This window comes from Lathamus discolor, chromosome 7 (genome assembly GCF_037157495.1).
Source record: "Lathamus discolor isolate bLatDis1 chromosome 7, bLatDis1.hap1, whole genome shotgun sequence".
Taxonomy (NCBI): domain Eukaryota; kingdom Metazoa; phylum Chordata; class Aves; order Psittaciformes; family Psittacidae; genus Lathamus; species Lathamus discolor.
The window spans coordinates 3,798,151-3,819,075 of NC_088890.1; the positions used below are offsets into that span (position 1 = coordinate 3,798,151).

General features: G+C 48.8%; 1 protein-coding gene across 2 annotated transcripts in view; it reads left to right on the forward strand.

Moving 5' to 3' along the window:
• RNF123 (ring finger protein 123) overlaps positions 1–20,925 on the forward strand; it is a 49,622-nt gene that overhangs the window by 14,230 nt on the left and 14,467 nt on the right. For both annotated transcript variants that reach the window (XM_065687057.1, XM_065687058.1), the window contains exons 18-33: positions 357–418; positions 508–579; positions 1,252–1,372; positions 2,205–2,306; positions 3,486–3,592; positions 4,132–4,330; positions 5,633–5,778; positions 5,948–6,031; positions 6,658–6,765; positions 9,544–9,721; positions 10,760–10,834; positions 11,246–11,333; positions 11,591–11,678; positions 11,794–11,878; positions 19,437–19,576; positions 19,767–19,955. In XM_065687057.1, the coding sequence (XP_065543129.1) occupies positions 357–418; positions 508–579; positions 1,252–1,372; positions 2,205–2,306; positions 3,486–3,592; positions 4,132–4,330; positions 5,633–5,778; positions 5,948–6,031; positions 6,658–6,765; positions 9,544–9,721; positions 10,760–10,834; positions 11,246–11,333; positions 11,591–11,678; positions 11,794–11,878; positions 19,437–19,576; positions 19,767–19,955 (1,844 nt within the window). The remainder of the gene's footprint in view (positions 1–356; positions 419–507; positions 580–1,251; positions 1,373–2,204; positions 2,307–3,485; positions 3,593–4,131; positions 4,331–5,632; positions 5,779–5,947; positions 6,032–6,657; positions 6,766–9,543; positions 9,722–10,759; positions 10,835–11,245; positions 11,334–11,590; positions 11,679–11,793; positions 11,879–19,436; positions 19,577–19,766; positions 19,956–20,925) is intronic.

Consider the following 20,925-nt stretch of genomic DNA (forward strand, 5'->3'; position numbering starts at 1 on the left):
GAAGTCCAGCTGTGTTCCTGCCAGGATGGGCTGTGCTGCAGAGGTGGGGGCTGGCCATGCCATTATCTGATAGAGGGTTTAAAGTGCTGGGACCCATGTGCACAGACCTGCAGCATCCCATCATGGGGCCAAACTCACCTTCAGGGGTATTGTTTGTGTGGATGGATTTATTGCTGGGTGGTGGGAGAGAAAATTCTCAGTGGTGTGATTAGCTTTCTGCTGGCACCGGTTCTTCCTGGGCCCCTCTGCAGATGAGGTGGCATTTCTCCTGGGGACAGGGTACTGCAGTTAGGGTTAGTATGGGCAGTTACTCTCCAGTGCTTGTTTTCTGATGGCAGATGTTGTCTACATTTTAGTGGTGGAAGGTCTCCAGGTTCAGATTCTGAAGCTGCTGCTGAACAACAAGGACAGAGGAGGGGTAAGTGCTCTGTGAATCTCTCGCTGCAATATCCCCACGTCACAGGACTTCTAAGGCGTAGATTTACCACCTGCTTTTCCTCCTGCCAGGGGGAAGCCTCCAGATACATCTTCCTAAACAAATTCCGCAAGTTTCTTCAGGAAAACGCTAGCAATAGAGGGGTAAGTTAGAAGGTCAGCCTTCCCTCAGGCCTCATCTTGAGAGCTCACTGGCACCTTAAGGCTGGGAGCTCAGCCCCTTTGACCAGGCTGCTTCCAGAAATTGATAACTGAGGTCTAGATACGGCAGGGAGTGGGGAGAAGGTCAAAGGCTAGAAGCCAGGCAACTTATCCGAGTCCTGTGCAGTCATTTGTAGGAAGGTCGTCCTTGGGCACAGCCTTAGGTGGGAGCTGAATGACCTCCTAAAACCTCTCAGTGAGCGTGGCTGTGGAGTGCTCTGTGGCCTGCTGGCTTTGGCATCCTCTTCACTGCCTGGGTAAGGACTGTTCTGACTCTGGAGCAGTTTGTTGGGCTGCAGGTTTGGGTAGGCATCTGCTGTTGCAGGAAACCCTTTCTTTACCTGCATCTCTGTGTTCATGATCAAGCCCTGTATTTCATCGTGGAGCACACTGTAACCATCCTCCTCTGTCAGACCAGCTTTTTGTTTCAGTGACCAGGACTTTCTAGAGGTGGAAACTGCTCCCTACCATTAGGGCTGGCCTCTCTACCAGTGCTGGATGCTAGAGATGCTAGCAAGGCTGAAAGCACCAGAGTTTCTGGTTGTACCGTGTCCACTGGGACTAAGATGAACTTTCACACCTGTCCTGATGGCTGAACTCTCATTCATGCCCTAGAACTTGACTGTGTTGTGCCCGCCAGAGTACATGGTGTGCTTCCTGCACCGCCTTATTGCTGCCCTGCGTTTCTTCTGGGATGGCCACAAGGCGAAAAGCCCAGCCACAGTGAGCAGTGAAGGTAAGGCCTGGAGGAGAAGCTTTGAAGGCATTTCTGTGGTTAGGACAAGGCTTACCTCTTGGCAATGGTCTCCAAGATGCTGGAAATGTTCTCTTTCTCATGGGTGCCTGAGCCTTCTGTCACCCTGTTTCCATAGTTCCCGGTCACCGTGGGAAATTCCTGTGTGCGGACCTATTCCAGTAAACATCCAGACCTGAGGCTTGCAAAGGGGCACCTGTAATGTTTGCTGTTTCTCCTTGTCTGCTCTGGAGCAGAGTCCAGTATTGATTATGGGTCTATAGAAGGGCAGTTCAGTGATCCCGTAGTCAAAGTTTAGGGGAAGATATTTATCTGGTTTTGTGATTCCCAGACAGTGGGATTAAGGGGAAACCAAATCAGTGCCAGTTGCTTTCCCACTCTCAAACCCTGCCTTGCCTGTCCTGCCATGATCTGCTTGGCATTCCCTTTTCTTTCTTTAAGCTGGCCTTTTCTCAAGAGTCAGTAAGTGCCTTAATGATTCCTGTGGGACTAAGTGACAGAGCTAGAGTAGCCTGATGGAGAGCTGCCAGGGTTTCTGATGATCCAGTTTCCTCCAGTGACTGTTGCTGGGAGGAAGGAAGTGCTGGGAGGTTTGTTGTCAATGGCCATGGGTTACTTCTGTTTCTGCGTGGATCTAATGCTTGCTTCGCTGTGGAAATCACCTGTGCCTTAATGGCTTGTGTTTTATGACAATAAAAGTCGTCACTGAATATTAGTCTAGGCTGGGCCCTGGGATTTGTCACAGGAGAACTTACATGTCTGTATGGATCCTAAGTATGTGACTCATGGAAGAATCAAATCTTCTCTGCTTTAGAGGCATATGTCCCTCCTCAACTATTCTATAATGGCAAGGTGGATTATTTTGACCTTCAGCGACTTGGAGGTCTCCTGTCTCATCTTAAGAAGACTCTGAAAGGTAAATGGTCTTATTTCCAATAGCTGCATCCAGGTCCTGGCTGGAGTTCATTCAAGAGACATCCCAGGGAGGGAGGGAGTTGCGGATAGTGAATTGTGATTAAATTTAAGGAAAGGAGACTTGAATTTGAAAGAGATGCAAGTTATGCTGAAGAAGACACCATCCCTCTTGGGTTGGGCATCCTTTAAGTTAACAGTTTACTGCTTATGTCTCTGAATGGGGCATGTGGCTGGTGGGGCAGAGTCATCTGGCAGTACCCTCTGGTGTGGTGCTCTTGCAGCACCATAGCCAAAGGCTGGGAGCTGTCGAAGAGCTGACTGTCTGCCTGGCTTTGCTGGGTGTGAAGGATGTTCAGGATTTACTTGCTGTACCACTCAGGGCAAGCAAGAGCAGCCCTATGTATATACTGCAGCTGTGTGGCTGTATGCAGCATGCTACTCACACAATAGACATCCCTTTTGGAAGGTTAGAAACCCTTTGTCATTCCATTGGACTTGGTTTGTCTCTGTTTTTTGGCTCATGTGACACTTGCCTTTAGCTCAGATCTCCTTTCTCCTTTCCCAGTGTGTTTGCAAGATTCAGAAAATTTTCATTGTCTCAAGTTGCTCCCTGGCTGTTCAAAATTAGATTACTTGACTTAAGAACCATGTCATCTCCTCTGGTCTCTAACTAAGGTCTTCCTGGCCAGCTTTAAAGACAAAGCTATAGATTAGAGGACACATTGTTCAGGCTTTGTGCAGCATAGCCATCAACACAGCCTTCCTCTGAGCTGAGAATGGTTTCTGGTCTGAGTCACAGTCCTAGTGACTTGGGGACATATCACTGAGGAGAGCATTGAAGAACTGGGTGCTTAAAAATGGTCTCGGTCCCTGAGTTTCCTTCCCTCTGCTAGTTCATTTTGGTCCTGGTGGTTGTCCTCTGGTTCCTCAGTTACTCTATTTGTTGCTGGTAGGACCAAGAACAGAAATGGGTCCAGGGTGAGCAGCACCTGTTGCTGCTTGGTTTCTGCTGTGTTAGCAAGGGCAGACCTATTCCACATAAGCTGGGGGGAAGGTGAGCTTCTGGTACAGCATCCTTCTCTACTGCCAAGAAGCAGGAAAGAGGATGAGCCTAGGGCTGCCTCATGGGAAGCAAAGAATGATTCCTGTGTTTACAGCTGCTTTGGTGTTCTCTATGCAGATGACCTGGCTGCAAAAGCCAATGTGCTGATTGACCCTGCAGAGCTGCAGGCAGTGACCATGGATGATCTCGATGAAGATGAGGAATCAGCAACATCAGCAGCACAGGTGAGCCAGGATTTACTGTAATTCACCTGTGGGGACTCCGGTGCTGGCACAGCAAGCTCAGCCTCTGCCTAGAAAAGCTTTGCCTTAGAGGAAAGCAGAGTCTGGGCCAGGACTCTTAACAGTCCATGGACAACCAGATAAATAGCTTCACTTGCATGAGGGTTGTCGGAGATCAGCGAAGTCCTGGATGCACCAAGTTTGAGCAGTGAGGTTTTCTTTGCTCTGCTTTCTCACTACCCATTGATCTACGTATGTCCCTTCCTCTCCATGGCAGCTCTTGGTGCTTGCATTCGAAAGGGTGCAAGGCAGCTGCAAACAGAGCAGTTTCTTGGTTGCAGAGCTGCTGCTTGTACTTGGCATGTGCCCTTAGAGGAAGGAATATCCATTTGCTAACCTGGCACTGCAGGCCTAGACTTGATAGGGAAAGCACCTGCTCACTTTCCAGTGACCACTGTTCATCTCTACCAACATCTTTGCAGGGATAAGGGAGGAATAGTGGGCAGCCAAACAGCTAGAACTATTTCTTCTTTTAATTTTAGTCCCAGCGTCCCTCTGCTGCCCTGGCCATTGGAGGGGCTCTTGCCCGACCTGGCTGGCTCAGCTCCCCCACTTTGGGCCGTGCCAACCGCTTCCTCAGCACAGCAGCCGTCAGCCTGATGAACCCGAGGCGGCCTCTTGGAGCTCTGGAGAAGATTAAAGTACGCACACTAAGTGTGGAGCAGCGGACAGAGGAGGACAGTGAGTACCTCTGCTGCATGCTGGTGTGGCCCAGGTGATCCCTGGGAGAATGGCATCTTCCACCTCACAGTATTCTCAAGAGGAATGCAGTCTATTTACTTCCAGCTTTGCTGACACGCACAAGTCCATAGTTACCTAATTTGTCATCCCGAACATGACACTGGGGATGCTGTCACCTCTGCATGTTAGGAGATGCTGCCTTGTTCCTGCAAGTGCAGCGAGACTTTGCAGAGACGTAATCCAGAAGGAGCTGTAGACACACTTGCTCTGAACACAGACAACCTGGATGATGATGTGTGCAGTAGCAACACCATTGCTGCTATGTTGGGCCAGGCAGATCTCTGACACATGTACAGGGCTCAAGAAAGTTGGGGGGAAAAGTGATTCAGAGCAGCCCTGCGGAGAAGGACTTGGGGGTGTTGGTTGATGAGAAACTGAACATGAGCTAGCAGTGTGTGTTCGCAGCCCAGAAAGCCAACCATATACTGAACTGCATCAAAAGGAGCATGACCAGCATGTGAAACGAGGTGATCCTGCCCCTTTACTCTGCTCTCATAAGACCCCACTTGGAGTACTGTGTACAGTTCTGGTGTCAACTAAGAAGGACATGGAACTGTTGGAACAAGTCCAGAGAAGGGCCACGAGGATATCAGGGGCTGGAGTACTTCCCGTATGAAGACAGGCTGAGAAAGTTGGGGCTGTTCAGCCTGGAGAAGAGAAGGCTGCATGGAGACCTCATAGCAGCCTTCCAATATCTGAAGGGGGCCTACAAGGATGCTGGAGAGGGACTCTTCATCAAGGACTGTAGTGATAGGACAAGGGGTACCAGGTTCAAACTTAAGCAGGGAAAGTTCAGGTTAGATATAAGGAGGAAGTTCTTTCCTCTTAGGGTGGTGAGGCACTGAAACAGGTTGCCTAAAGAACTGATAAATGCTTCATCCCTGCCAGCGTTCAAGTCCAGGCTGGATGGAGTCCAGGGTGACATGGTTCAGTCTGTGGTGTCCCTGCCCATGTCAGGGGGGTTGGAACTAAATGATCTTAAGGTCCTTTCCAGCCCACACCATTCTATGATTCTGTGACGTGCATGACCTGGGTCTGTTTGGACAGATCTGGCAGGTCAATCTGATGCATGCAGTGAGATGGGAATGGTATGTTAGTGTTTCTAGTGAACCACATGGGCTGGGAAGGGGCGCTGTGTTATAAAGACACAGCAGAGATTTGGCTTCAGAGGGTGCAGGCAGAAGCTGAGGTGCCAGAATGCCTTGCTGAGAATCTCTATTCTGTCTGGGGGATGCATTGCAGTTGAAGGCAGCCATGGAAACGAGGGTCTCTTACTGGGCAAACCCCCAGAGGAGCCAGATCAGCCCATCACAGAGAACTCTCTCCTGGAAGTCCTGGATGGGATAATCATGATGTACAACCTCAGTGTCCACCAGCAGCTTGGGAAGGTAAGCAGGAATCCATTCCCCCAGCATCCATGCTTCTACACTGTTTCCTGCTTATTTGGTGACTCTGTGTGCCCTTTTCTTCTCCCAGCTTCCATGGGGGATCTGGCTGCATGCTTATACATCTACGACAAAATGCCCTCATTTGTGGTTGGAATCTGCTGTTTTTCAGATGGTTGGTGTGTCAGATGATGTGAACGAATATGCCATGGCGCTGAAAGACACAGAGGAAAAAATCAGCCGCTGCCCAAAAAGGGTAAGTGTCTCTGAATTCACAGCTTCCTTCTCTAGTAAGCCTCAGTATCTAGCAAAAAATGATGAAGCACAGTGGGTGATTTCTAGCCTTGGAGCAGCCAATGTCTTGGATGGGATAGTAACCTATGCCTGGAGCTGGCAGCTGCATTTCATACTGTGCCAACCGATTGTACCACACGCTCAAGGCACAAAGGGACTGAAGCAACCACTTCAGCTTCTCCCAGACAAGCGATGGCAGCTTGCAAACTTCCATGTGCTGCAGATAGATGCCTTGGAGATGGTTTCCTGGGGTGGGAACTCTCCAGTGCTGTGCTATGGCAGCGGCAGGAGACAGTGTATCTGATGATGTTAAAAAAGTATCTGACAGTAGGTGACTCTAAAGCTGCTGCCCACCCTGGGCCAGCATCTGCATCAGGCCTTGTAGGCTACTGCTGAGACTGATAAGTACTCTTTATAGCACTGATTCCCACTTTCTACATAGAAAGACTGCTGATCACTTTCCCTCTTGCCAGTACTCCTTATCTAGCCGCAAGGTGGTATTTGCTTTTGCATTGTTTGTCCAGCTCTGAAAAAAGAATGCTATAAATGGCAGTGGCATCTGCCCTCACATCTCTGCACTCTTTTCAGAGGAGAGACATCCATGAGGAACTGCTGAAGAGCCAAAAGGTTTTCTCTGAGAAGCTCAATCACCTAAGCCGGCGCCTTGCTTGGATAAATGTCACCATTTATTCAAAGGTGAGTGTAATATGAGCAGCTCAGGCGAGACCAAGCCAGGTGCCTCTGTTTCTGTGCTGCTTGGCTCACATGTCACAAGTGTCATTTTCTCTGGTGTTGGAGCATTACCAGTGATCTCTGGGGCTTAGTTTTCCCTTCATGTGCATCAGAGACTCCTTCCTAGGTCTGAGCCCTGCCTGTCCCAGACTTGGTCCCATTATATTTATTAGGGCATAGCCCAGTCTGTTCTGAGCTGTGCATAGTGCTGTAGGCTTTCCCTTGGGGCATCAGAGGGTGCAGGTGGAAGGGAGATTCAGTTCTTGGGGTATGTCTAGAGGATAGTGGCTACTTTGAACCATTTCCCTGAGCTATGCTGTATGTCACAGGGGGATCTCTTTAGTGCTGTTTTTCCTGAAATTTGAAGGATCCAAGCCTCAGTGATTTTGTTCAGGTGTTCTCTCCTTCACTTGGTTCCCACATAGAGAGAGTGCATTCTGCAGTTAGTAGCACAGTGACTGTTTGCACAGGTTGTCTTTTTTTTCCCTGCACTCACCGTTTTCCAGGGTAAAATTTCTGGTGTGTTTTCTCATGAGCAGTTTTGCTGTTACACTCCACTGATTTCACTGTCTTCCCTTGCATATTGCCTTGCCCCATCTCTGTAGCTTTTTGCATGCTGGGGAAGAAGACATGTTTTCCTGAACATGCTGTGATAGCAGGGTTCCCTGAACATGCGTGTGTCCCAGTATGTAAACAGGATGGGTAGTTCATATGAGCACATCTGGCAGAGCTGAAGTGGCTGATCCTGACTCATGAGCTCTTTGCTTGTCCCCTCCTTCACTCCCAGAGCAGGACGGCAGGGCACAGTGCTGCGCTGCAGAAGCTCTCCAGCTCCATTAGCATAGCCCATGCTTGCCAGAAAATAGGCCTTTCTCCCCAGACTGTTGAAAGGCAGAGGGGCATTACCAGTGTATATTGCAGGTATCACCACAATGCCCATGCAGAAACACTGTTCATGTCTGTACATGATCTGTTATCATTAAATGCAGGTGCCCACCTCCCATCAGAAGTGTGGTGTCACCTTTCTGGGTGAATCAGCAGCATCTGGGAGTGAAGGCTACAGCCTTCTCCGCTTGTGCTCCTGTCCTGGTTTGCATGGCCCACAGGGAGAGCAGTTCACTAGATGGCTTGGGCTGTGAAATGTGCCCCAGGAGCTGAGCGAGCTTTCTCTGGAGAGGAATGTGGCTGCTCAGAGGAGTTTGTCCATACTGCCTGTACCTTCAGGGCTCCATTTCACAGCCATCACAGGTCTCTGCTGTCTCCAATGGAGACATCCTTCCAACAGGCTCCTGCATCCCTGGGACTTGTGTGCAGTGGAGGGACACATTTGTATGAGTGTTGCAAGCACTGCTGATGCTGATGGAGAGAAAGAGACTGGCTCTGTCTACAGGGGAAGTCTTTCTCTGTGCTGAGGTGTCAGAGCACGGAGGAGGCTGCTGCTTCTTAAGGGCAATTAGTCACTAGTTTATTCTGAGCTGAGGGATTCAATGTTAGATGGAAGGGAGTGCTACAGCTTAAGAACACTCTTAAAGTAAACAATCGTGCCCTCAAAACGTCCCTGTGGGAAGACCATTTCAGCTTATTTTATTACAACCCCGTGTTTATCCATCACATGTGGGTAATCACATCTTTGTTTCCTCTTGGTGTAGACTTTCTTCTAGCTTGGTAATCCCTGAAATGATGTCATGAGGTTATCAAATCTCAATAAAACCAAATGCAGCTTTCTTTACCTTAATGTTGTCTGCAGAACTGCTTTTTATCCTGAAAGCAACAGTTGAGCTGAGATATATGTCGGTGTTAAAATAAAGGTGTCTTTTAGTAAATTTAGTTGATTTGCACTAGTTCAGTCTAATTTACAGAACAAACCCATGTAAATCTCCCAAAGGTGGTAGTGAGTATTAAAAAGAAAAGCCACTAAGGAAGTGAAATTGCTTATCTACACCTCTCATTTTAATTTGTTTTTAAATCAGAAGTATTACCTTCCTCCATCTACTTTGATGCAAATTGCTATTGCTTATGGTATTTCTTGGCATTGCAGGATGTGAAATAGTATTTCCTCTTTTTACGGCTTTGTTGGTGTTGATTTTTATAGCTCAAAGTTATGTAAATGCCCTTAATTTTCCTGGTTTTAATTTAGGAGCCTCTGAGTTTTGCTTAGAGAAGCAAGAGGCTGATGTTCCTCAGGACAGTAAATGTGCTTGAATGGCTGGCACAGAGTCCATAAGGCTGTGGCTGCCTATTATAAAGATCTGAGCTGGCATGAGCTTTCAGCCTGTTCCTATTTAATTGAGACAAAGGACCAGCCTTCTTTCCAGCAGATTTATGCTGGGTTTGCTAGTGTCTGCCTTCCTTCAGCCAGTGTCCTTGGAATAAAAAGTAGCATGCCTTTTATTGTGATCAGGCCTGTGTGGTCAGATATGCCCTGCCAAGGAGCAGTTCTTGGAGGGTTTCAAGGCTCAGTGAGACAGAGACACGGTTGGTCTGATGTCACATTGGTGATGTTTGTGCTCTGAGCTTGAGGCTAGTGTAGAGATCTCTGACTGTTCCTTCTACATGATGCTTCTGTGGCTTTATGAAAAGACCAAATGTCATAGATCTGGTTAATGAATTTAAAGCAGTGGTCTGAGGAACATCTCAGCTGTGGAGATGTTCCTCAGGTCTAAGTGTGGTGTTGATTGTTGTGTTTCTCCAAAGAGAAACTGGACAAAACTGAATGGGGGTTGTCATGTGTTCTCTGGCCAGGAAAAGATGCAGGATATATATTGGCTGCTGCGAGTGTGCATCCGCACCATCGAGCATGGGGACAGGACAGGCTCACTTTTCGCTTTCATGCCGGAGTTCTACCTCAGTGTGGCTATGAACAGCTACAGTGCACTCAAGAACTACTTTAGCCCTGTAAACAGCATGGAGGAGCTTCCAGGTAAGGGGATGAGGAGTCTGCTAATTCTGGCCTGATAAAGTGTAAAGCAAGCTGCATCCTTATGGTGAAGTAGTGGTAGCTGAGCATCACCCCTTCTGTGTCCTTTCCTGTCTGGTGTGCTGTATCCGTATGTTATCTGTGTACTGTGAGGCAGGCACTGAGTGCTGTTCCTTGAGCAGATACCTACTGGTGAGCCATGCCTTTTCTGTGCTCAGGGAGGAGCCCTTGCCCAAAGCTGTCAGCGTGAAAATCATTGGCAGCTGAAAATTTTGTTTCCAAGGAGGTACCAGAAATGGGCTGGGATGCTGGCAGATGTGATTGCCCCAGCAATGTGTGCCACTACGTGCTGATTTCTGGGTGGGAGGGGAAGTGCCCTGTGTGCAAGAATTGAGACTGGTTTTGAATCCCCTTGGATTCAAAATTATTTGGATTCAAAATTATTTGGGATTTGGATATGTTCCTATCAAGATACCACCCAGTGGGTGCCAGAGTCTGTTTAGGTAGATTCCCTCTGTGTGCTTTCTGTGCTTTTCCTGGCTCAGTGATCCCACTAAGCTCTTAGCAGATAGTTCTGTGCTTTCCAGAGCCCACAAAGGTAAGAAGAGCTTCTGTCCTACCAATAAGACATAGCTAAAGTGTTCAGATCCATTAAGTGGGAGCTGTGCCTGCTGTTCAGGGAGCAGCAGAATTGTGTTAGCAGATTTCTTCAGGGCCTGCAGACTGGACATGGCTTTTCAGCATAGCTCTAGAGTGTTACTTGTGTGGCTCAGCCTCTTCTGCATTAGTCCTCTCTCACTTGCTGTCTGACTCAGTAACATGGTTTTACCTTTCTCTGAGTAAATGTTTCAGACTCTGCAGACTGTGGTGAGAAGCTCTGTTGGGAGATGTGTTTTCCCAGCTGTCTGCTTTGACAACTAGACACCTCAAAGCTGGAGCTAGTCGTAGCAGGAATGAATTCCATGGCCTGTGCCATGTCCACAGGAATGCTGGGGCCACAGGGCTGTTGGTGTGAACCCTGCTCCCTCTTTCTCTTTGCAGGCTATGAGGAGACCCTGATGCGCCTTGCTGCCATCCTGGCCAAGCATTTTGCTGACTCAAGGATTGTGGGCACAGGTAAAACTGCACTCCTCTGCTTTGGAGTGATAATGTTGCAGGTCTGGCTGATCCCATGGCCAGAGGCTCACCCGACTGCTGTTGGGATCTCTCTGCAGACTCTGTTGAGGGCTTTATGTCTTAGTGTACAAAGAGATGCTGGGCACTGCCCTTGTCTGGCCTGTTCTGCTTCTTCCAGGATGAGATGTGTGACCCTTTTAAGAGTCTTTAGTTTTTTAGTTTTAAATTTTAAGATGTCCAGCCTGGCATTATTCCTTACCTGCCTGAGCATTAGCATGCTCTCCACATCAGCTGGGACAGTGTGCCCCTCTAAGTGAGGATCAGTCCCTCCTAACCTCTGGTGTTCAGGTGCTCCCTGGTATGCTGCATGTCCTTGGGTGCCTGGCCTAGTCCATTCTCATTCCTCCTCAGACATCCGGGACTCCCTGATGCAGGCGTTGGCCAGCTACGTCTGCTACCCCCACTCACTGCGTGCTGTAGAGAGGATCCCAGAAGAGCAGTAAGTGCTGCCCTGCCTGTTCCTGGGGAGCTGGGGCAGGGCTGGAGTGGTGGCAGGGTGGATGGTGGAGCAGGTGAGCTGCCAAGCACTGTTGAGGGTCCAGAAGCTGCAGCAGAGTACTGGAGTTGATTTGAGAGCCTTCTGTCACTCTCATACCAGTGGCTTTGCTCTGGCCCAGCTCCATAGGTTGTACTGTTTGTCTTATTTAATCCTCTGTCCCCAAACCCTTTGAGCTGACTTAAGTCCTTCTCCGGCAGGCGGATCTCAATGATGAAGAACCTCCTGGCTCCCTATGAGCAGCGACCCTGGGCACAGACCAACTGGATCCTTGTCAGGCTGTGGCGGGTGAGCATCCTGTGTCCTTGCCCTTCCCAACATCTGAGAGCATTCCCCTTCCCAGTAGCAGGAAAAACCCAACTATTTTCCAGGCTCTAAGATCTTTTCTTATCTGTTTTACCAGGGCTGTGGTTTTGGGTACAGATACACACGGCTCCCACACCTGCTGAAAACGAAGCCTGAGGATGCCAGCCTCCCCAGCCTGCAGAGTGAGTGGGGCAGGGGATGGGCACTTGGGATTATGATGAGGGGTGAGGCAGGACCAGCCTCTTCTCTCACAGCTATCCCTACCATGGGCCAGGCCAGCTTGTGAGGTGGTTGCTGAAGTAGAGGAGTCCTGATCAAATATCCAGGCCTGATCATTGTAGCCTGGACATCCCCAGCTTCTCTGCACTGGCTGGTGACTTTTTTGCATGCTGGGTTAGATCCATCCTGAGGAGAGGTTCTGCCCTTCAAGGGAGAGGAGAGAGGTCCAGGGCTGCATCCTTATGAGAGCCTTTCCCCAACATGTAAGCCTGGGAGAAAGCTCTCCGATGTCCACAGCTGCTGTGGGAAATGTTTACAGGTGTGCCAGGCAGTAGGTACCCCATGAGTGGGAATGGGTGCCCAAGGAGACGGGGCACTGGACAAGTTTTTAAGCAGAAAGTGTTTTAACCAGACGTCTCTCTTAGAGCCTGGCAGAGCCTGTCCTGTCTTTGGCACTGCAGTTTGGTTCTCAGTACTGTCACCAAACTGAGGGATTCCTCAGCTCTGTTGTGGCTGAGAAAGATGTGGAGAGGAGAAGGTACATTTCTTGCACTGAAGAATATGTCCCCAGCTTCACCCTTGCACAGTCTGGGTGTGTTCATATACATTCCTGATCCCCCTCTGCTGCGGAAAAGGCTTTGTGCCAGACCTTGCACCTGGAGAGCAGAGGGTACTGCAGCCGGAGGTGGGTCGGCAGCATGTGGAGGTGCGCACTAAGCTCTGTCCAGCAGGGAGAGCTGCCAGTCACAGAATCACAGAATCACAGAATCCCAAGGGTTGGAAGGGACCTCAAAAGATCATCTAGTCCAACCCCCCTGCAAGAGCAGGGTAACCTACAGTACATCACACAGGAACTTGTCCAGGCGGGCCTTGAGTATCTCCAGTGTAGGAGACTCCACAACCCCCCTGGGCAACCTGTTCCAGTGCTCTGTCACTCTTACAGTAAAGAAGTTCTTCCTGATGTTAACGTGGAACTTCCTATGCTCCAGTTTACACCCATTGCCCCTTGTCCTATCACTGGATATCACTGAAAAAAGCCTAGCTCCATCATCCTGACACCTACCCTTTACATATTTGTAAACATTGATGAGGTCACCCCTCAGTCTCTCTGTTTTAACTCTGTTGTAACAGCATTCTTGTTCTCTTTCTCTCTCCTGCCCATGGGTGCTCAGGAGATCTCTCTGTTGCTAGTTTCCAGAGTAAGTTTGTTGTGTGACCGTCTCTTGTCTGGTGAAGTAGGTTTAGAGAGCTCCTTCCTTCCCCTCTTCAGTCTAGAGACCCTTCTTGGGGGCAGAGGGCTTCACCCTGTGATAATTTTTCTCAGTTAAGTCCCTGGCAGATGCCTGCAAGCTGGTGCCCACATGGCAGTCTCTAGGGCTACATTGTGGACTTGCTCTTACCAGGGTTACCTCTGGGGTCAGAGCCCTGTTGCAGGCTGTGCCAGCCTTGGATTCCTCTCAACCTTGGAGAATGATGGGGAAGCACTGCTGACTATCTCCTCACCCTCCTACCACACAAGCAAGTCTCTTGAGTGGCTGCCACCAGTCCTGTGGGGCAGTGACCAAGCTCACCTATCCCGGGGAGCTCTGGAGCAGAAGCAGAATTTCCTCAGCTTGCAAGTCTCTCTCCATCCATCCCTGGGTGGCTCCGCACAGTCTGATCCTGGAGGGGGCTGGGTTGGCTACTGGGGACTTGCTCCTGGGATTGCTATTTTAAGGTGCAACCAAATCAATAATGAATGCTGATTTAATTGAAGAGGGACAGGAGACTCGAAGGTGTCCTTGTGATGCTACCCAGGGAAGGAGGAGGAGATAACCTCCCTGCCTTCCCACCCATCAGTCTTCACCTTGTTGCAAGTTGAGCACTGGCAGGGACAATGGGGAAAAAAAGAAATCCCTGTTTGTCTGTGGCTGCTTCTGCAGGCTAGTCTGAGGGGAGCTTGGGCAAATGCCTCTTCTCTGGTGCTCCAGCCTTGTCCTGCTTTGGGAATGCTTCTTTGGAGGACTCTGTGCAGGTGGGGAGGGTGTGCTGGTGCTGCCTTGCCATATCTGTGAACAGTCCTATGTTGCCTTTTGCCCATACTCACTGATGGTAAGCAGTGACATGGCTGCTTGGGTTAGCCCAGGTTGGGGGAAAGGCTCAGAAAGGCCGTATGTGTTCCTGCTTCTGTGTTCCTGCTACCTCCCGAAGTTGTTCCTTAATCCTGCTGGCACAACAGCTCTCATGCAGGCAGAGCTCTGCCTTCAGTTTGGCTCCTGACAGCAGCCTGGGGCTCTGTTCAGAGGCAGGGGCAGTTCTGCTGTAGAAACTTGGTTTACTTTCATCATGACTTCTGGGCAAGGCCGGGTGCTGTTTGGGCATGAACACAGCAATCAGCAGTAGTGGCCCTGTGCCAGGCCCAGCATGTCTTCCTTTCACCAAGCTGCAGGGTGGCTCCAGGTTGCAGCACAGGGCTCCTCTGCCCCAGGCCTTCTGCCCACACATCCATCAAGCGGTGAAGGGTAGGTGGATGGGACCATGAGATCATCTGAGCTGAGCTGTGGTGCAATGCAGGCCAGAAAATATACCCACAGTCCCTTTCCAAGCCTAGAAAATTGCCCAAGCTGAAGAGTTCTTTCAGGAAGAAAATCCATCTTGATCTGACAACACCAAAGGCCTCAACCAGTGGCAGTTGAACTCTCCAAACCCTTCTGATGGTGGTTCCTCATCCTCAGAAATAAATTCATCACTTTTTCCTGATGGGAATATGCCTAACCTAATCTTCTGTCCTCCGCTGCTGTTGCTCTGCCTTTCTCTGCTGAGTTGAAGCGTGCATTACAACATTTTGTTCTTCAGAAGTGTTTGTGTTCCAGGGTAACCTTATTTCTAATAATAATAATAATAATGTCTTTTCTAATAGTGAAAATAAAGTGCAACCTCTGTGTCTTATTCAGGAAGGGGGTTTGCTTTTCCATGAGCCCTTCCCATGTTTTAGCAGTCCCACAGATGCCAGTGTCATGCTGTCTGGAATGCTTCCATGATCTGCCAGTCAAGGAGCCAAAACTTGCATTAGCCTGCTTATCAGTGTTTTGCTTTGGAGGCATGTGTGAGTCCCAGGTGTGCACTGGGGTGTCCTGATGCCTTGCACTCAAACTTATTGATACCTCACCCCCGCAATGCCTCTTGCTTTCCTTCTGCCTCACCCTGTAACCTTCCCTTCAGTGTTCTAAATTACACCTTTGAACAGGCACAGTTTACCACTGACATGGATTGCTGCATCCTGAGCTTACCTCTTTCACTGCTGTTTCATCAGTCCAACAGCCACAGCCACTGAGTGGCAGCTATTGCACAACTGCATCTGGATCCTTTCAAAAGCTTAGATTAGCATTGTGTGCAACTGCATTGCTTCTGAGTGTGGTCCATTTGAGGCTTTCCTCCTTTATGCCCTCAGCTCTACTGTAAATGCTGCAGTGTGTCCAGAGACCCCCCTTGGGCTGCTGACCAAGGAGTCTCACAAATAACCCTGTTATAAATCTCGTTGGGTCATTAGCAAATTATAAAGTACATGATCGTCTTTGTGTGATGAAAGTACATGACCCTGCTTCTTTACAGTTATCTAGCAGGAGCACTTATTGAAGGCTTCCACTTTGTCTGCTTTATTAATTTTTAACTCTATTAATGGGCCTCTGCTGCTATCAGACTTTCTCCCATTACTATTGGGTTTGGTTTTTTCTTTTACTACTTCTGCTAGATTTTTTTCCCTATAGTTGAAGAAACTTTGTATGTAGCATGGTTAGTCATGGATGTTTCTTTTATGTCTTCTCCTTCTATTACCCCTTTTCTTCTTGTTTTTGTCAACTACTGGCTATGTTTGGTTATGTTCATTTTCTGCTTTCCATTTTAACTTATGTCTTTGTTTCATCCTGGTCTCTGTAAACCTTTTAACCTAAGTGCTTGCTGTAGAACTGGAGCTTTCTGGCTGCCTAATATCTTCTTAAAGATACCTGTGTTTTTATTCACTATTTCCCACACACACCCCTAGATTTCTTTTTTCCTCTGGCTCTTTTGCTTATATTTTTGCAGGGAAGTTTCTATTGTGGAAACATCGGTTATATCTATAACCACTGGGGTCATACTCTGTTGCCCACATTAAATGTATTAAAGTCATAATTTCTGGCCTTGGAAAACCACTGATATCTGTTCCAGTGAATGATCTTTATCTGTCATAATGAAGGCTAAGCCAAGATAGAGTGGCTTTTGTAGTAGGGAGTTACAAGTTTTAGAAACACTAATGACATACTATTGTCAGGATCAAGAATGTAACCACATCAGTAAGTATCCACAGACACCCTATGAAACGATCTCCCTGTCTGAAATGGCACATGTAGGGGATGCGTTGTTACCCAGGAAGGCAGTGGGAACTGAGACCTGAAGGAGGTGCATGGAAATGCCTCAACAAAGGCAAACATCTTGCAAATGAAGATAAACACAGCACCAAGACTAGGTTTCCGGATACTACTAACGACTGCACCATGGAGAACCTCATCTGAGAACTCATGCAAGAAATGAAGCTGCTCTTGCTGTATTCCAGGGCTGGTTTCTTATGCTGCTTTCGAAAAGTAGCACTGACAGCAGCATCTTTAAATCCAGAATCCTCTTGGGAGCAACAAAAGCCAAAGAAGTTCACTGTTTCCTGGTGTTAGCCTAAAACCTTAAAAAAAACCTACAAAATTGTGGAGAAGTTTGACAACAGGCACCATTTTTTAGTGCTTTTATAGATGGGCACAGTCTTCGCCAGCAGCAGGGAAAGCATTTAGGAACCTAGAATTGGAGATTTGGAGCAAAGTCATACCATTTATTGGAAAAAGACCATGAGGAAATAGTCATTGGCTAATAATCAGGGTAAAGCAAGTTATTGCAAGCATAAAAGCATCCTTCAAAAAGCCAAAGCTGCCTTCTAATGAGGTAGACTTTGGCTGGGCTATTCATTTTGAGATCTGTCCTGACTTGAAATGTTGGTAAAAGAGGCTTTGGCGACAGACCAACAGGTCAACCGGCAGAGCTCATCCAGGAGGAGTGGTGATCCTTGCTTAGAGCAGCTTTGGTATTTGAAGGCTGGAAGGGAGCTGAAATGGCAGCAGTTTTAATAAAAAGCACTTTTTGTATGTTGAGGGGAAGCTGGGGAAAAGAAGACATGAAAAACTTAACCCTCCAAGAGGACCTTCCACTTCTGAATGACTGGGAGAGAAAATGCTGATGGAATTTAGCGTCACCAGGTGTGGAGTGGTAAATGTGAAAGGAAAGTGTGATTAAAAACCAGTGGGCTGCAAGCTCTCATCTGTTCCCTGTTCAAGCTCCATAACCCTTTTAATGGTGTCCAGATCCTTATTTCCCAGTCAGGAGTGAGATTTGGGGTCATTCTTCCCCAGAATTTTCTCCTTTATGTTGAATACGATCAAGTTTTTTGTTCCAGTCCTTGAGTTTCTCAGGGTGCCCCTAGGACATTGGACAAAGCTGATGGTTTAGTGTCATCAGCAAATTTGGTAAGGGTGTGCTGTAAGCCATCATCCTTCACTGTCAGAGAAGATGAGGTTGGTTCCAGTGTTCACTCCTGGGCTTCTCCACTTGTGCCTTGCAAGTTCCTGAGCGTTATCCTTGAACTGTCAACCTATTGCAGTCTTTTGGAAAATACCAGCTTGATGCCCAGTCAAAGGAACAGATCACACTACAGCAATTCTGAGGAAGGAAAACAGGACAAAACCAAAACCACATTGTGCGTTCGTGCAAATCTGCCACATGCTTGTGGTTTGGATGCAGTGTGAGCTTCTGGTTCCACTTCTCCAAAGAAAATCTGGGAGAACTGGCAAAGCTCAGGGAGGGATGGCAAAGGGAATAGTTTCTGTATGAGAAACTGAACAGGCTGGGGCTGTTCCCATTCAAAAGACTATTGTGAAGGCTTGGAATCATGGCTAGCTGGAGGAATTGACTGGAGAGTAGCATCTTGCTGTCTCTGCCACCAGGAGATGGTTGCAGAGGATAAATATCAAATAGAGTAGGAACCAAGCTCAAATCCAAATTCATCCCACTGCACACAACTGGGCTGTGGAATATTGCTCCAGGATATGTTCAGTGCTAAAGACTTACACAGTTTAAGGGGATGCTGGGCAAGAAATCGACTGAGGACCACTAAATATGTGTAAAGGACATCTAGCTTGGGCAGTCCCTGAGCCATGTGTGGCCAAGGCCTGAGAAAGTACTTGTGGATGGGACCAGGACATCAAAGATGTTTGTTGTGATGGAATCCTTCCCAAAGATGTGCTTTCAGGCAGGATCAAAGCCAGGGTGCTAGCCTGCCCAAAGTAATTATGCACTATCAGCAATGTCCTCCATAACAACTTGCTAGTGGGTATTTACAGAATCATTTATCCTGTTTCTATTTGAGCTGACGGTCTCCTGCCATTCCCTTCTGGCTTTGCTAATCTCAGCTAGCAATCTGCCTATAGTTATGCCTTGTTTCTCAATCCCTAGGGATGTGGTGGATGTCGCCCTGTGTTTCATTTGCCTGGGCTGGCCTTTCAAGAAGCTGCCACCCCAAAGACACAGCATGGCTTGTTCCTCTGGGCACCACAGTGCTGCCAGAGCTTCCACATGCTCTTACTAGTAGGTTCTAGTAGAGGGGAAAGTAGTTAGGTTGGAGGTTTTCCCTATACTTGGTAAATCTATTCAAGTTTCTTTCTCCAAGCCCTGAATTTTAGCCTGTGGTTTGAACTCTTATACCCTTCCTGCATAGTGTTGAATGCTTTTGTGAGCCTTTCACTGACAGTGAGTCCTTCTGCTCATGAGAAGCGTCAGTTTCATTTGTGCCCCCTTCCTTTCCCTGTGTGGCCATGGGACCAGTGCCCCGCAAAACCCTGACTGTTTCCCAGCTGCTGTGTCTGACCCCATCTGTGCTCTTGATAGTGAAAAAGTCCCAAGGTGATATGCCGTGTACCGTGGGGATGTTCAGCTCACGCTGAATCTGGCCAGGGAGCATGGGCAGCTCTGCCTGAGCCTGCCCACACCAGAGCCAGCCCCAGCACCATGTGGAAGCCTCTAAGGAGTGGAATTTACTAGGTACCTTCCTCCCTGGATCCAGGTAGACAGTCATGGCCATGTGAGACCAAGGATGTCCATGCTAGCTCCAGGCAGCTGCTGCCACACTGGTATCAGGAACAGTTAATGCTGAGCTGACCATGGGCTGCAGAGCTGAGCAGGAGGGATGCAGAGCTGCAGGGCAGTGTTTCTGTGCACATGGGCAGCAGTGAGCAAACAGGGCTCTTCCCTGGTTAATTCAGGCTGGCATTCCAGAAAAGTGCTTGGAGGCACAACAGGTGAGATTGCTGAATAGCTCCTGCACTCCAGCTCCCAGTGCCCTGCCATCTCTGCTTACTATAACACAAGTCAACATTTACCAAGCCCAGGACTGGGCTCCCAGTGTGGCCTTGCCCCCACGCATGGCCACTCCGGGACCAGGCCACTGAAGCTGTCGCTTTCTGGTTTCAGAGCCATGTCCTTCCACCTTGCTGCAGCGGCACATGGCAGATCTGCTCAGCAGTGACCGTGACCTGGCCCCCAGCTTCCTCAACAGTGTTCTCAACCAGCTGAACTGGGCTTTCTCTGAGTTCATCGGCATGATTCAGGAGGTGAGTGTGCCACCCAGGGGTCTGGTACTCAGTGAGTGCTCATGTCCTACACATGGCAAGGTTCAAGACCCAACTCTCAGGGCTGGGTGTGCTGTGGTTCCCCGGCATGTGTGGGAGCTGAGTGGGCTGGGGTCACAGACCTTCTTTTGGGAAGGGGGCACCTTGTTAAGCTGTCTTCATTGCTTGGCAGATCCAGCAGGCAGCAGAGCGCTTGGAGAGGAACTTTGTGGACAGCCGCCAGCTGAAAGTGTGTGCTACCTGCTTCGACCTGTCAGTGAGCTTGCTCAGGGTGCTGGAGATGACTGTGACACTGGCACCAGAGATCTTCCTTGACTGGAATCGCCCATCATCAGAACTGCTGCTTCGGAGGCTTGCCCAGGTATTATCCTTTAGTGGAGTGAAAGGGCATAGGGGTCCCTCTGCCTTCTCTCCAGATGTGCTGTGAAGTGGGTGACTCCTGCTCCAAATGCTGGAGTATTTAAAGCTGCTACAGCAAACCCAGCTGCCACAGAGCAAGTGGTGCTCCCTGAAATCTCTACATGTCAACTGCTCCCCTCCTTTGCAACTACTGTGGTCACAGCTGATTTCTACCTCTGCTGGGAAGGAGGAGGAGAGCTACTTATATCTTCCTTCAGAGGGGCTATGGCCAGTTACTTCCACTCAGTAAATGCTGAATTCTCCTGTGTCAAGCAGTGTCATGAAATCTAGAGAAGGAAGCGTGGTACATCTGAGCAAACTGCCTCACAGAGTGTAGCTGGCTTCTCAGGGATCATGCCCTGATGTTTGGACAGGCATCTTGATCTTTTTTCCTTCAGTCTTAGGATATGGCACCAAACATCTCCACTTGCCTGCTGGGGTGATCGTACAGCCCTGTTCCAAACTACAACATCATTTAGGCTCCAGTAAATTAGTTTCTGTTCTAAAGCATGGGCAATCCTGGAAAGCCCGAGGACAGGCTGCTCTTGTAGGAGCCAGCCTGGTGGAGAGCAGTCATACATGCCTTACCTATGCTACAAGGGTTGGATTGATACAAGGGTTGAGGCTGAGGACTCTGAGCAGACAAGTCAAAGCAGGACATAGTGGGGTCTAGTACAGTGGGGGAGTGTTCAGATTTGATCCTGGGATTTCTGTAGGGATCACTGTGTGAGGAGGAAAGTGAGGGGCCCTTAGCAGGTGGTTTAGGCAAGCAGAAGAATAGGCAGCAGAGAGCAGGGTACTGCAGCATCCCACTCATGTCCTGGTGATACTATGAAGCCATGCCCCACTGCTGAACGTGCCCACAGAGGGGTGCAGTATTCTGCTCTTTGTGCATGAGGGCAACAGGAAGAGGGCTGCTGCATTTGAGAGAT